The sequence below is a fragment of the Nomascus leucogenys genome, chromosome 10, assembly GCF_006542625.1.
Source record: "Nomascus leucogenys isolate Asia chromosome 10, Asia_NLE_v1, whole genome shotgun sequence".
Taxonomy (NCBI): Eukaryota; Metazoa; Chordata; class Mammalia; order Primates; family Hylobatidae; genus Nomascus; species Nomascus leucogenys.
The window spans coordinates 24,777,246-24,792,795 of record NC_044390.1 but is presented as its reverse complement, the minus strand read 5'-3'; the positions used below and the strand labels follow the sequence as shown (position 1 = coordinate 24,792,795).

The 15,550-nt window shown below is 35.6% G+C and overlaps 1 protein-coding gene across 1 annotated transcript in view; it reads left to right on the top strand.

Annotated features, from left to right (window-relative positions):
• The window catches only part of PTPRQ (protein tyrosine phosphatase receptor type Q), a 211,279-nt gene that overhangs the window by 153,960 nt on the left and 41,769 nt on the right, over positions 1 to 15,550 (top strand). The window contains exons 34-35 of the mRNA XM_030821837.1: positions 9,830 to 9,929; positions 12,584 to 12,712. Of these exons, the coding sequence (XP_030677697.1) occupies positions 9,830 to 9,929; positions 12,584 to 12,712 (229 nt within the window). The remainder of the gene's footprint in view (positions 1 to 9,829; positions 9,930 to 12,583; positions 12,713 to 15,550) is intronic.

The window sequence follows — 15,550 nt, the reverse complement described above, 5'->3', positions numbered from 1 at the left end:
AACATCTGTGATCTCATCTCAACTATCCTTTAAGTTATGTCAGTGCTTCTCAGAGGGATTTTATACCCCAGGGGATATTGGCAAGGTCTGGAGCCATTTTTGGTTGCCATAACAGAGTGGTAGTGGTGGTGGTGCCTGCTACTGGCATCTAGTGGGCAAAGATTAGGAATGCTGCTAAATTTCCATAATGCACAAAACAGCCCATAATGTCAGTGGTCCTGAGGATGAGAAACTCTGACTTAAGCCCTAATGTTGACTCCATTTTACAGATGAGGAAACCAACGCCCAGATTATTTCATTATTTAAGTGGCTAGGCCAGGATTCCAACATTACAGAACAGGATTTCATAACATTACATTACAAATACGGGATTTAGACCTGGGTTCAAATCTTGGCTCTGTCACTTGAGAAAATAATTTAATTTCTATAAATCTGAGTTTCCTTTGTTGGGAAAATATTGATAAGAGTATCATCCTTGAGGGGTTGTTGAAGTTTTGTATAAAACAACATATATAAGGATATTAATATTTTATAGTTAATAAATTTTTAAAGTTTAATAGCTTTTTTGGATAGGTTATAATAAAATATTTTAGAAGTATTTTTATTTAGGAGAAATTATTTCTCTAGAGTTTCACCGAGAGGATTGCAACATTCTACATTGTTTGCACTAGGCCCTCAAAAGCCGCAGTTTATTCGTCTTAAAGAATTGCATGAACAGGGTATTTCTGGGGCACCATTTGAGAATGTGGGACTTCGTGTGTTGCTCAGATCCTGGCGAGCTGTTGCTCAGTGTATCTTGAACTGCTAATAGACTTCAGTGAGAGTTATGACTGGAGAAAGACAGATTGTCCCACCATTTTTAGCCAGAAATTCTCATCAGGTTATGGAAATATTAATTGTATAAAGAGCCAGCCTCCACAGCCTCTACGTATAGTCAAGGAAACTTTGCATTTTGAAGAAGTAAAGAAGAGGCATATAGTTTGCTACACAGATGTTTGTAGAGAAATAACAAATACATTTCTTTGGCTAAAATCTTTGTTTAATTTCATAAAAATCATTGGTTTGATTAATTTTACCCAATAATTTCATCATTTTAAAGCTAGCTGATTAGTTTTGTGGTTTTGAAATTGTATCAAGTGTTTGTTCATTTGATAGGTGAGTCTATCACACTCTGATGCCACCACAGTACAATAAATGTCTTCTTGCCATCAGCATAATTTCCTATAGGTTACAGCATTCATAAGCCATTACTTCAGCTAAGTAGTGATCCTGGTGCATTTGCCAATGGAAGGTAAAAGACCTAGACAAGTTATCTAACTCATGTGTCTTAGGAGATAATATTTTATAGGAGCAGTGCTGAAAGGAGCTAGCCTTGCTGTGTTGTATGATGTTATCTTTCATCAACTTAATGGTTTCATACATATTATTCATGGGAAGGCAACATGTTCCGTCAGTTATCTGAAAGGCAAAGTTGAGACATTCAGGGTAATGGAAATGAGAAAGAAAAGCAGTATAAAAGAGGGGAGCCCCAAGCATCAGGAACCGCAGTGCACAGGAGCATGATTCCTTAGATTCTGCTAAATGGCTTCTCTCTGCCCAACGATGGCCTCATCCAGCACTATAGGTAATCTCAAAGAGCTCCTCAGCAATGGTCTTCTCTTTCTTCTTTCCACTCACAGTCAAGGTGTGGTTCCATACAACCATTAATCCTGGAATGTAGCAGAAATACACAGTCAGGTTTCTGATTCCTTCTTTGGAAGTATAACCACTGCCACCCCAGTCATCTAGGTATGAATCTTTGTGTGCTCTGGCAACAGAAGGAGTTTACAGTGAGTAAAAGATGTGTAATGAAGGACAGAGCACAGGATCCTGCCAAGACTAGGGAAGGAGGGACTGGTGAAATGTAGACTGGACATAATATATAGAAAGGCATTGGGCTGCTGAGGGATAGTGACAAGGAAGGGTCCTATGTATCTATTATCAAATTACTCAGAGTTCAGTATATTATTTATAGACCAGTGACATAATGACAGTCTTTTAGGTTGCTCCTTAGGGTGATCTTCCAGGGACTCTCTCCTGAGATACAGCAGCTTTGTTAATTGGCCTTTGCCCTACAATGCTTATTCTGGATTGACCACATGGAGTTCTGCTATTTAGATAGTCATTTATAGCGAGTAAGACAGTGACAAGTGGGAACAGAGGAACTTGCTTGGTTTGTAATCGTTAGTTGTAGTGAAATGAGAATGCACCACTGGAGCAGAATTCCTCAATGACTAGCAAAGCAGCCCAGCCATTTCTCTGGTTAATGGATTTAACACCATCAATTACTGCTGTCGTATTTGCTTTCTACCAGACTATTGAGTGTCGTGGTTCCATGGAGATTAGAGTCACTTTCATAGGTCAAGCAACAAAGAACATCCCCTAGAAGTGGTCCTGGTCCATTTGACATTGATAGAACGCTGTAGATCAGGGGTGTCCAATCTTCTGGCTTTTCTAGGCCACATTGGAAGAAGAATTGTCTTGGACTACATATAAAATATGTCAACAGTAACAATAGTGGATGAATCAAAAAAAATTGTAAAACCATATCCTAATGTTTTAAGAAAGTTTACAAATTTCTGTTGGCCCACATCCAAAGTTGTCCTGGGCCACATGCAGCCCATGAGCTGCGAGTTGGACAAGCTTGCCACAGATTCAAAAGAGTTCTTAGTAAAAGAACATTGCCAGGGAAGAAACTCTAGAAGAACTCAAAAAGAAAATAAGGTTGATCAATTCTCCAGTGGTCAGTGGCAAGAATGGTTTCATGGTTGTGAGAATGAAGGCAGGCAAATAATAAAGTGCATTCATAAAATACCCCTGGTGTCATCAGAAGATGACAAAGGGTGATTGAGTCCTTTTTTCCCTCAAATATGTCATGTGTTGGGATATATGAATCATTTGCAGCAGGCTAGGGACTCAAACATTCCTGGTAAGCCTGCTGAAGACATATGTGTGCATGTAATCCCAGACTACAGGGAGAGAAGTCTAGGTCCCATCAAGGTCATCCACCCACCAGGGGATAAGCATTCATTCACTGATATTTTGCACACTACAGACAGTGAGCACTAAGCCGAGTTGCCTGTCTGTTGAAACTTTAGGATTTAAGAGCTTTTGCACAGCTCTGTTTCCACAGACCACTGTAGTGGTAATTATGCCTCTCAGAGACGTTATTATTTGGAGTTTAAAATTAGGGGCAAAAGAATCACCGTAGACTGATAATCGTAAAAATGTTTAAGTTTAGTGAAAGGGGCTAATGAAAGTACAAGTGAGAGATGGCCAGGTAGAACTTCACTGGATGGATAAGTATGAGTCTGTGGAAGAGCAGTTTGCATTTAGGTAAACCTTTCTGGCCTGTAGGGATAAACAGGGAAGATAACGTATGCATTATTTTAATCCTAAATAAATACTTGAAACTTCTTTGATTTCGTTTTTACTCAAGATTGAGTATTGGCATTTTTATTATCAAAATTCACAAAAAACCCTCTTAAACTTTTTGAAAAAACCTTCCCTAGGCACATCGGTTTATGGAAAGTGCTTGTAGGCAATGTTTTGATTACAAGGTTTAATTATAGAGGAATCCTGTGATTTGAAAACCAGACACCCGTTTCTGTACCTTACAGGGCTCTCATTAAAGCTGAACATGATGAAACCTTAAACCCCATGGCAAAGGCACTCTGTGATTGTTTTCTTTTGTCATAACACTTCTCATTTAATTACTATGCTAACAATGAAAAGTTCCAATGTGCTCACTTAGATTCAGAAATAGGGAGTCGCTATGTATCATTTGCATCCAAAGGATTACTCCCCTAGTCACCAGAGGAACAGAGGAAGATTGTATTTTGTTAACGAGACAGTGGTAATGTGGTGGTGAACCTCGCATACTCTGTAGTCAAGACAGATATATTTCAGGCAGGCTTGGTATATATTGAATTTATGAGATTGTGGGTTAGTTACTTAAAAAATTATTTTTAAGTTCTGAAATCTGATTTCTAAAATGAGAATACTAATACCCACTTTAGAAGCTAACTAGGAGATTAAACCAGATGGATAAAAGGGATGAATAAATATGAAATGTTTGTTAATAAAGATACCTGTCATTGTTTATGTACAAAGTCTTTAAGGGGTTTTACATATAAACTCATGCATCTTCACTGCAACTCTGTAACAAGACCTCCTATTTACATAGCGCCAATTTCTAGGTAAGAAATTTGAAGCATTGTGTTTTTTAGTAACTTGACCAAGGTTTTTAACCATCCCAAAGGTGGTGGCAGAACCTGCTTTCAGACCCAGGCAGCGTGACCTCAGTCAGTGCTGTACTTGTAACCACTGCACGCACTACCTGCAAATCACTAAGTCCCCAAGTAGCCCCCAGTTCATTACGATGGATGATGTTTCTGCTCCCACATGCTATCTTTGCGGTACCATTTTCTCTTCTTGATAGTTTTAATTATTTCTAGCAGCTCTCTTCTCTCACACTTTGTCTTGGCTTTTGAGGTTAGTGTTCACAGATAAGCATGTGTTGTTTTTGTGTTTAGAGATATGATTTCTTTTTATTTTTTTAACACTGAATAATGTGACTTTTCTCACACCCTAGCAAACACTTTATTAGCTACCTTTAAATTTTTTCCTGTCTGTATGGATGAAAATGATATTCATCCCTATGGGGTGTTTTAATCTATATGCTTAAAATTTTATTGAATATTGACAAATTACACATGTATATATTTATGGGGAACAGAGTGATGCCATGATATATGTATACCATGTGCAATTATTGAATCAAGTTAATTAACAACTCCATCACCTCAAGCACTTATCATTTATTCATCCTATGTAACTCTATTTCTTGAATTATGGAATTGAGTAACTTTTAGTAAATTCTTTGTGCACTGTTTGAATATCCTAGGTGACTAGCACTGGGCCAAAAGAGAAGATGAACTCCCTATACTTTAGTCCTGTTATAAGAACTCAATTTTTATAATAATAATGATAATAATAATAATAATAAAGAAGGAAGAAGAAGAGGAGGGGGAGGAGGAGGAGAGGGAGGAGGAGGAGAAGAAGGAGACAGAAGGAGGAAAAGATTTTCCATTTTATATGTATCTTTATCAGGAGCCAGGCATTGTACTATGAGCTTTATATCTAATTGAATTCAAGTTTCTCCTTAGAGAATAGGCTTAAAAACAGACTTAAAAAGTTGGATACATATACTGAATTTAAATAATGATAACTTCAGTCAGAAGATAATACTTATGAAAAATTAGTGCTCTTTAGAATTATGATTTGCCAAATTATAGTAGTACAATTTAATAAGTAAACAATTTAATGTGATTTGCTACAGGATTTTAAGTCTAGTCAGAAATGACTTGCACCTATTACAAAAAGAATCATGTTTATATTTTTAAGTAAAATAATTCCATTTTCTATTAAAGGATTTGGAGAAGTGACATCATTCTCTACTGTTAATGCTCTGTGGGTCCATGCATAACAGTGAATCAGAAAGTGTACTTGATAATCAGGGAACATTTTGTCCTCTCTTAGTGACACTTTTGTAATTCATGTGCCCAAAGGATTACATATTGTTTATTAATATATTATATGTCATTTCCTCATTTGGCCAGTGCTTTGAAATGGTAATCTAATCTAAAAAAAATTTTTTGCGTGGTCTATGAGAACATTTTTTTCCCACTGAGTTCTAAGGCCCAGTGATTCATTATTACCTAATAAAGAGGATTCTTTATTCATCTTCATGCCTCTTTTCCCAAGCATATCCAATTAGAGTCACCATGTGAAAATTCATAAATCAAACCATTCGTATTTTAATGTATAAAAAAGTGTATCTAAAATACTTTAGGTGATACATGCTGCTTTCTCATTTTTTGAATTTAGCTGGAGATTCTAGCAGACCATGAAGTGCTGATAACTGTTTTAAATTCAGTATTTACTCAAATCCACCATGCAGGATAGCCACGGGAACCCTTTCATATTGGTAACATTTCATAAGTACCAATACAGGACAAAAAGATGAAGCATTAATACTTGCCTATTTTACAGATCGGTAACCTATTTTGTCACTTGACTGTAATACTTTGTGCAGTAAAATTTTAAATCGTGTAACTTAAAATTGATTACAATTATAATTAGCAGTTGTGCTTAATAATTTTTATATTCTTATTTGGCTCAATGCCTGATCTTCAAACACGAATATTTTTAATCTTTTTCAAAATCAATATATTTGTTCATTAGTAAATTTAGCAAATATTTATTTAACATTTACTATGTGCCCAGTACATCTCTCAGAATGTGGAATAGTTTTGTATAAAACAAAAAGAGGGCTTACATTCTGGAGGAAAGGACAGAGAATAAACAGTAAGAATAATAAATAAGTGATTTATTTGTTAAAAGAAGATAAAGTTATGGAGAAAAAATGTAGAACAGAGGGAAGGAGGAGTGGGAGGGGGAGGCAGAAAATGCAGGGAGTTGCGTCTTTCAATTTTAAATAGGGTGCTGTGTTAGTCTGCTCAGGCTGCCATCACAAAATATCATAGATGAGGTGTGTTAAGCAATAGAAGTTTATTTCCTCACAGTTCCGAAGGTTAGAAATCTAGGATCAAGGTTCCTGCCCATTTGGAATCAGGTAAGGGCTGTCTTTCTGGCTTACAGATGGTTGCCTTCTTGCAGTGTCCTTACATGGCCTTTCCTTGGTGCATGAATGGAGATAGAGAGAATATGGTGGGGGGAGGAGGAGGAGAAAGGAGTGAGTGACACACACACACACACACCCAGAGAGAGAGACAGAAAGAGAGAGAGAGATGGAGAACAAGCTCTCTGTGTCTCTTCCTATAAGTCACTAATCCTATCAAGTCAGGGCCTCACCCTATGGCCTCATTTAATTTTAATTACTTTCTTACTCCAAATACAGCCACACTGGGGATTAGGGCTTCAACATATTAATTTGGGGGAAACACATGTATTCAGCCCATAACAGATGATCATTGAGAAGGTATTTCAGGAAACCTTTAAAGGAAATGAAGTGGCTACCCAGAAAGATATACAAGGGATACACACCTTTGCAGGCAGAGGAAGAAGCTGCTGCAAAAACCCTGTGTCAACAATGGCCTTGTGTTATTCATCAATAAAGAGGCTAATCTGGCTCCCTAGGAGTGAGCAAGCAAGGCAGGGACTGGAAGGGAAATCAGAGGGGAAACGGGGACCAGACAGTTAATGAGGGACCAGATCACACAGGCCACTGGAAGGATATGGGCTTTTCTCGGTGGGAGATGAGAAGGATTTTAAGCAGAGAAATAATGTTTTAAAAGGATTGTCCTTGCTTGTATGTTGAAAATAGGTGGAATAAGGACAAAGGTGGAAACAGGCAGACTTGCTAAGTTTTTAATTCATGCAAGACAGGATGGTGGCCTAGATCAGGTTATTGGCAGCAAAGGTGGAGCAAAGTGAATAGAACATACATAAAAGTAGAAAAAATGGTGTCATGAACCCCCAAATACCTACTAACTAGATTTAATAATAATTAACATTTGGCCACATTTGTTTTATTCAGACATTTGTTTACTTATTTCTGAAGTAAAGTAACTCACAGAATGCATATTCCACTCCTAAATACTTTAGTATGTTTCTCTAATAAGTACATTTTTATTATATTTCTGTGGTTAAACTTAAGAAATTATTGATATTATTTAAGCTACTTGTATATACGTTTTCAAATCAGTCTTTGATTTTTTCTTTATAGTTAATTTATTTGAATCAAGATCCAAATAGGAATTTATACATTATCTTTGATTGTTCCGTTTCTCCTATTTTTTTTTTTAAAGAGGCTTCTTTTCTCCTTTCTTTTCCCCCTATGTCATAGACTCACTGAAGCAATCAGATAGGTTGTCACGTAGGAAGTCCCATATTCTGGATCTGTCTGATTGTTTTCTCTTGATGTCCTTTAATTTTTTTTTCTTTCCACCACTTTCTTATAAATTAGAAGTAAGATCTAAAGGTTTGAGTATTCACAGTCAACATTTTTGTCAGAAATACTTTGTAGTTCTTGCTGACTAGATCAAAATACCTTCCATCAGGAAGTGTAGAATATCTGATTGTTACACATGATGCTAAAATTGATCAATAGGCTTGGTGGCAGCAACAGCATGATCCTTCATGAGAAAGTTGGTTTTGACCACTTATAACCAGCATATAATCTATACAGTGATATTTTGTCATCCTGTAAGTGTCCAATTCCTCATTAACTTTCCTCCTAATCATTTTAGAATACATTTATGTTTGTTACCTGAATCGACTATTTCATTAGAAATACTGATTATTATTATTATTTTTTGAGATGGTGTTTTGCTCTTGTTGCCCAGGCTGGAGTGCAGTGGCAAGATGTCGGCTCACTGCAACCTCCACCTTCCGATTTCAAGCTATTCTCCTGCCTCAGCCTCCCGAGTAGCTGGGATTACAGGCGCCTGCCACCATGCCCGGCTAATTTTTGTATTTTTAGTAGAGATGGGGTTTCACCATGTTGGCCAGGTTGTCTCGAACTCCTAACCTTGTGATCTGCCTGCCTCAGCTTCCCAAAGTGCTGGGATTATAGGCATGAGCCACTGTGCCCAGCCCTGTTTATTAATTTCTAATTTTGTCACTCCTTTAACAGTTATGCAACAAAATTATCTTCTAATAATGAGCTTTATCTCCTTAACTAGGGCTGTTTTTAAAAAGTCATAAAATACAGTTCAGTTAAGAAACCCAGAAAAGTATACATTTCAATTTTAAATTAATTAAGAATATTTAGGCCAAGGAGATGGTCTAGTTATAGCCAGAGTTTACAAATTGGTATTTTTTTTAACTATTAGGTACTAGGCTTGATACCTGGGTGATGAAATCATCTGTGCAACAAGCTCCTGTGACACAAGTTTATCTTATATAACAAACATTCACATGTGGCCTCCAAACTGAAGATAAAAGTTTAAAAAAAAAATCAGTATTTTTGTTATTTGTATTTCTTTTATTAAATAATCTTATTTTTTGTTTCCGATCAGTATCCGTTTTTATTCAATGTAAGCCTTGAATTCTTCCCTCTTTGGCCAGTAGGAGCCCGTTCAGGAGGATCATTTGTTCCTTTTATACCAGTAGCCTTTTGTTAGCGTCCTAGATCTCTAGTACCGTTATATGTCTTGAATTTGTTTTGTTCCTTACTCCCACTTTGCAATTACCACCTTTCCAAGGTTTCTTTGGTGAAAATTACAAATATGTTGAAGATAGAGCCTACGGGATTTCCTCACATGTTTTGGATGTATTCTATGAAAGAGAGTCAAAGATGACTCCAGGGTTTTGGCCTTAGCAACTACAGTAATGGAGTGTCCATCAACTGAGAGGTGGGAGGATACAGTTGAAAGGAAGGAAGTGTACATGTTCAGTTTTGGATATTATCGATTTTAACATTTTAAGTATACTTCAAAATAAAGATGTCTGGTAGGCAGTTAGATATGTAAGTCTGAAGTCTGGTAGATAAAAACTAAGTAGTCATCATCATATAGATGAAATTAAAACTGTGAGGCTAGATGGGCTCACACTGGGAGTGAGTTTAGATAGAAAAAGCAAGAAGACCCGGGACTGAGCCCCAAAGTTAAAAAATCTAGAAGAGGAACAAACAAACTGCTACATTTTACTAGTATTCTTCAGCAAAGAATATTTTCTTATGCCAAGTTAATATTTTTTGGTAGTTTGGGATTCAAAATAAGATTCCATAATAATATTTAATGATCATGTTATCCCTCTTCTCCAGGGGAAGGACTTTCAGAAAGAACCGTAGAGATCATTCTTTCCGTCACTTTGTGTATCCTTTCAATAATTCTCCTTGGAACAGCTATTTTTGCATTTGCAAGGTAAGATTTATTTGTGCTTACATTCCAGGACACTTTATGGGCATTATATCAGTCATAGTCCAATCAGGAGACAGAAGCCACAACAGTTACTTGAATGGGAAACATTTTTATTTTTAATAGACAGATAAAAATGTATTTATCATGTACAATATGATACTTTAAGGTGTATATGCATTGTGTATTGACTAAATCTAGCCATAAAAGGAAAGAAATCCTGCCATTTGAACAGAAAACATTTAATATAAAGAATTGTTAACTAGCAGAAATGGCTAACTACTAAAGAGAGTAAAAGAGAAATCTAAGAGTCCAGAAGCAGCAAGCACAACAAAGCAGCTACTCTCTTTAACTTGAAGGAGAGAGGACAGTAAACAACTAAGAACTGAAAGAAGTTGTCTCCCAAGACTTACATGGAATCGCTACTTCGAGCACATGCAACCTATCACCTATCAGTGAGCAAAGAAATATGGCAGAGGGAAGGGGTTGGAGCTGTTCCGTAGAAGCTACCCATCATTATTAGATGGTAGACAGGCTGAAATTGTTAATAGAAGCATCCCATTCTTGCTGAATGGTGTAGGTGAGCTGGTACTACTTGGAATTTTTCACCAATGGCATGGGCAGAACGTTCACTTCAGAGGCAACAAGAGCTCATCCAAGTGAGCTGCTGGGCTCTCACAATGAATAACAATAATGCAGGACTGGATCCCACAAGGGCAGTGTTTTCCTCTTCCTACTGCCTCTCAGGGTCACTCTAGTGCCCTCTATTGACAAAGCCTCACATTCAGCCGGCTGGCAAAGGAGAAATGCAGGTTCCAGCTCCAATATCAAAGAGCACAGCAAAAAAAAGGAGGTTTGGAGATGAGAGACAACAAGGTGAAAACACAAAAGCAGAAGCTTTCAGGCCATCTACATCTTTTAAAGTAATTTGTAACTCTGATAGGTTTAATTTAAAATATCTCAATCAGGTCTAAATATTAAACTTTATACAGAAAGAGATCTTTTTTACAGTTAGAACAACACTTGTAAAATGTCCAGCTTCCTTATATGGTAGACCCCCTCCTCATGCTTACTTTCTGAACGTGTCTGTGCTGAATTTTCCAAGTGTATCTTTCCATTCTCAGCATCAGCATCCTAATTCCCTTATTATTTACAGGGCCTCGTTGGAAATCTTACTTCTGACCTCAAAATCTAGCTTCATAAGGCAGATTGCCGAGTTAAAGGGACCTTACATTTGTAAAATAAACTTTCTACCAATTTCCCGAATAGTTCAATAGACTATTTTTATTTCAACTGAAGAATGTAGTTCTGTATTCTAAATGCCATGCATTATGGTTCATCTTGACTCTCTTAAAGCATAATTTTAATAGATAATTTGAAAGGCTCTTGAAAAAGATATTTTCTCTATACCACACACCGTTTGCAGATTTATCCAGAAGACAGTGAGAGAGTTATCATTCGAGGCACTTTGAATGCTATACTGTGTAAAATATGGGCCTTGTCCCTAAGGAGTATGGACTGGCCATATTTATATAATTTCCCTGCTCTAAAATATTTTCTGACTTCTCATTTCTCTACAAGATGAACTCCTTATGAGAGCAGGAAATGGTCCTCCTTATTTCCTACAACTTCCCTACTCATTAGCTAAAGGGATCTATTCTCACCTGAACATTCCTTGGGCTTTTATACATTCTGCTTTTGTTCAGTCAATCTGAAATGTGCTTCCTCCTCCTTCTCATCCTGGGACATCCAAGTCAAATCCTACTTCTTTACCTCCTCTAAATAATAATAACTATTTATGTAACTAATCAGGAACTGTCTTATGAGTTGTAATTTGAATCTTTTTTTCTCTTTTCATGTTTTTTTCTGCATTGAAATCTTGCGTCTCAACCAAATTGTAATGTCTTTGAGGGTAGGGAACATGTTTTATACTTTCTATATCATACTTGATACCCAACTCTTAATAAATACTAAATATTTGAAATGTGAAAGATAGAATAGCTAAACATTACTTCGTAATATACCATACTGTGTCATGGAGAAATAAGCATGTAAAGGGCTTAAAATGAAAAGAATCTGATTAGATTCTCAGATTCATGTGGCTTTTATTTTTGAACCTAAGTTTTCTGATTGTAAAGATAATATCTACTCACAATATTTTTATAAAAATTCAAAAAGATAATTTGAAAATAATTTTTAAGTATTTTCATGCATGTAAAAATATTTCATATATGTGAACACAATGGGGCATTATCTGTTAGCACTACCATTGATACCATTGAACTATTTTCACTTTGGCATAGTTCCTTTATGTGACAAATCAATGAGATAGCTAGAGAGAAGAGAGACGAGATCACAACATAAGTCTTCTTGGCTCTATATTTAAATGTACCAATGGCTCAGGCCTTCATCAACTAATTCTTATTAAATTTAGAAATTCATCCCAATAACTTATTAGAAAAAAAAGAAAGTAGAATAGGTTCTATGGAATTAAAACAAGAAAAAGAAGTCGAGTAGCTATAAATTTGCAACATATTCAGAGAGGTGATTTTAACAAAGAAATTATTTGACTTAATGTCTTTACTTAAAAAGAAAACTAAACCTAATTTTATATACTTTCTATGAAACTCCCTTCTTGGACTTTACTCCACTTGTTTTAGAATTCGACAGAAGCAGAAAGAAGGTGGCACATACTCTCCTCGGGATGCAGAAATTATTGACACTAAATTCAAGCTGGATCAGCTCATCACAGTGGCAGACCTGGAACTGAAGGACGAGAGATTAACGCGGTGAGCACACTCCTCTGGGCGAACTCTGGTCCAGAGGGCCTGGAGCCATGACCCTATTCTGACCTATGCTTGTTGGAAGTGTTTGTGGGGCTCTAATTTACACAGGTCACAGAGATCTTCTTTCAAAGAGTGACCTCCGTCTTCTACACACTTCTCACTGGTGTTCGGAGAATCACTTAATCTTCCTAATATTTTGAGTTAAATATGAACTTTGGACTATAATGTTCAATCAGGATTATTTTCCTGAGACAAATATTTTTCCACATTAAACCTTTGACATTATGTTTAATAATTCATTTCATATGATAGATTTTTACATTAAACTTCTGGAAGTGTCCACATTTTCAATCACAAGTTTAAATTAATTAAATTTATAACTACTTGATATTATTTATAATCCATTTTTATAAAAGCCTTTTAATAACTATTTCAGTATAAAAGTACATAAAAGTCTAAGTTGTATATGATATCATTTTTAAATTTCTTTGTATTTAAAAATTAAATATAAAGTAAAAAATTACCTTCAGAAGGAAAAGTAAAAACATGTGTACTAAATATGTTTCATTGGTACCTATTGGAAATAGTAAAGTACATAATTTTAAAGAAAAAATAATTATAAATCCTTTTAAAAGCATTATCAATTATTCAAAATGTTGGCACATTATAAAAACTTGTCTATTAAGATAATTCATCAAATTCTTAATGAAAACTACCATCAGGCTATTTTAACAAGTTTGCATTTTTATAAGATTTAATAATATGTAATGCTTATAAGCACAAAGTAATTGTTACCAAGTACTTGCTCTGTTAAAATTTAAAAAAATTATTATTAATTTTGAAAACATGGCATCAAAGGTCTTGGACTCAAAAAGAGTTATTCATTTGTAGTTGTCACTTATTAAAGTTGGTCTTTATCTAATAGATGGACTTTGCAAGTATATTTCCAGCATATCTAAAAATATCTAATGCGTGCTATAGAGGGAAGTGTCATCTGATAAGCAAAGTCCTTCCAAATGCTACAAAATAAAGGTTATTCAATGTTATCACTAAATTGCAGGGAAATGTGTTTTCTTGGATATGACAGCTGACTTTTTAAACATTCAGATGTTGATCTTTATGTTCTAATACAGTGGTCCTATCCACAAATGGGTAGTACTCCAAAGATTTAAGTGTCAGATGATTGTAAGTTATCCAAGACATAGTTTTCTATATAAGAAATATTATGTATAAAATATCAAATATGTAAAAATCAATAAAAGATTCCCAGGGTAACTCACCTAAGTAAAACCATATCATAGGAACACAAGCACTGCTACTACTAGACTGTGTCTCAGCCCTTAAGGAATCATTCTGCATCATCAAAGAAAGTTTTTCCTCCTTTTCCCCTATGGGCCAAATGAATTTTAGTGGTATCCTTCTAGCCTCCTTCCTGCACTCCATCGTCAGTTCCTTTTGCCCCTCCTCAGGCCTGTGTGGCCCATGCCTTTATTCTACAACTGAAAATGTACAAGGGAAAAAATTCAAATCTCTCAGTGCAATTAATTTTAGCTATTTGAGCAATATGGTTGAATCTGTTCATACTAAAATGTAAACTTCCAAGACCGTCCCCCTGCCTAACACTGGTAGGCATTTTCATTTTGTTAAAAGAATACTTAGGAGCCCGTGAAAAATCCTTAATAAGTATATCTTCAGGAAATGTAATAACGTGAAAAAGCACTCTTTTTGTTATTTATGTCATGTTTTTAAACAGTCAATTTTGGAGAAAGTATTATTTATCGAAGAGGTTACATTAAAGGCAGACTGTGTTGAGATTCAATCCCCTAAGCACTACATATTTTCACAGCTTGCCCCTTTCTCTATTTCTGAACACTAAATACATCCATCATAAAAAAATTAGAAAAGTTGGGTGTGGTGACTCATGCCTGTAATCCCAGCACTTTGGGAGGCTGAGGAGGGTGGATAACCTGAGGTCAGGAGTTTGAAACCAGCCTTGCTAGCATGGTGAAACCCCATCTCTATTAAAAATATAAAATTAGCCCAGCATGGTGGCATGTGCCTGTAGTCCCAGCTACTCCAGCCTGGGTGACAGAGCGAGACTCCATGTCAAAAAAAAAAAAAAAAGAAAAAGTAGATTTTTTTTTTTTTTTTTTTTTTTTTACAATTACTGTCATGGCAGCTACAGAAAAGTTTCAGATCGTGAAAAAGGTGGGAAAGGAATGTATAGATTGTTTACTATTGGTTATTTGTAATTCAGGGTCTACTTTATTTGACCTTCACCCTTCATTATTTATTTTTCCACTTCTATGTTTATTTATTTACATATTGCATTATTTATAAAAGGGTTTAAAAGTGAAATAATATTTCAGATAATTTTTATTTTGTTACACACAGAGAATTAGTATATATTACCCATGATAATAGCAAAATTGAAAATATTAGTTTCCATGCTTTTCACTTTTTCACTTGTTTGTTGCGATTCTGGTATTCACAATTGTTTGTAATTCCAATGGCACATAATAACGTGCTTTGCTGGACTTACTACAGAAATGCATTAAAATAACAAGTGATTTGGGCATTAATTCTTCAGTACAGAGATCCGTGTCCAGCTTTACTATTTATGCAATATTTTTATGTTAATAAAGTCACTGAAACATTAGACAATAAGACTGGAGAAAATAACAAATATAATTAGCTGTATGTACATATGCGTGGATCCTGTCATTTGGTGAAGCTCTAAAACTCTTCATCTGTTTTGAGGTGTTTGAAGATCTAAATCCATTCAAAGTCAATCAGAGACTGATGGTAGATTCTAGGAGTGAGAATCAAGAAGTCTGATTT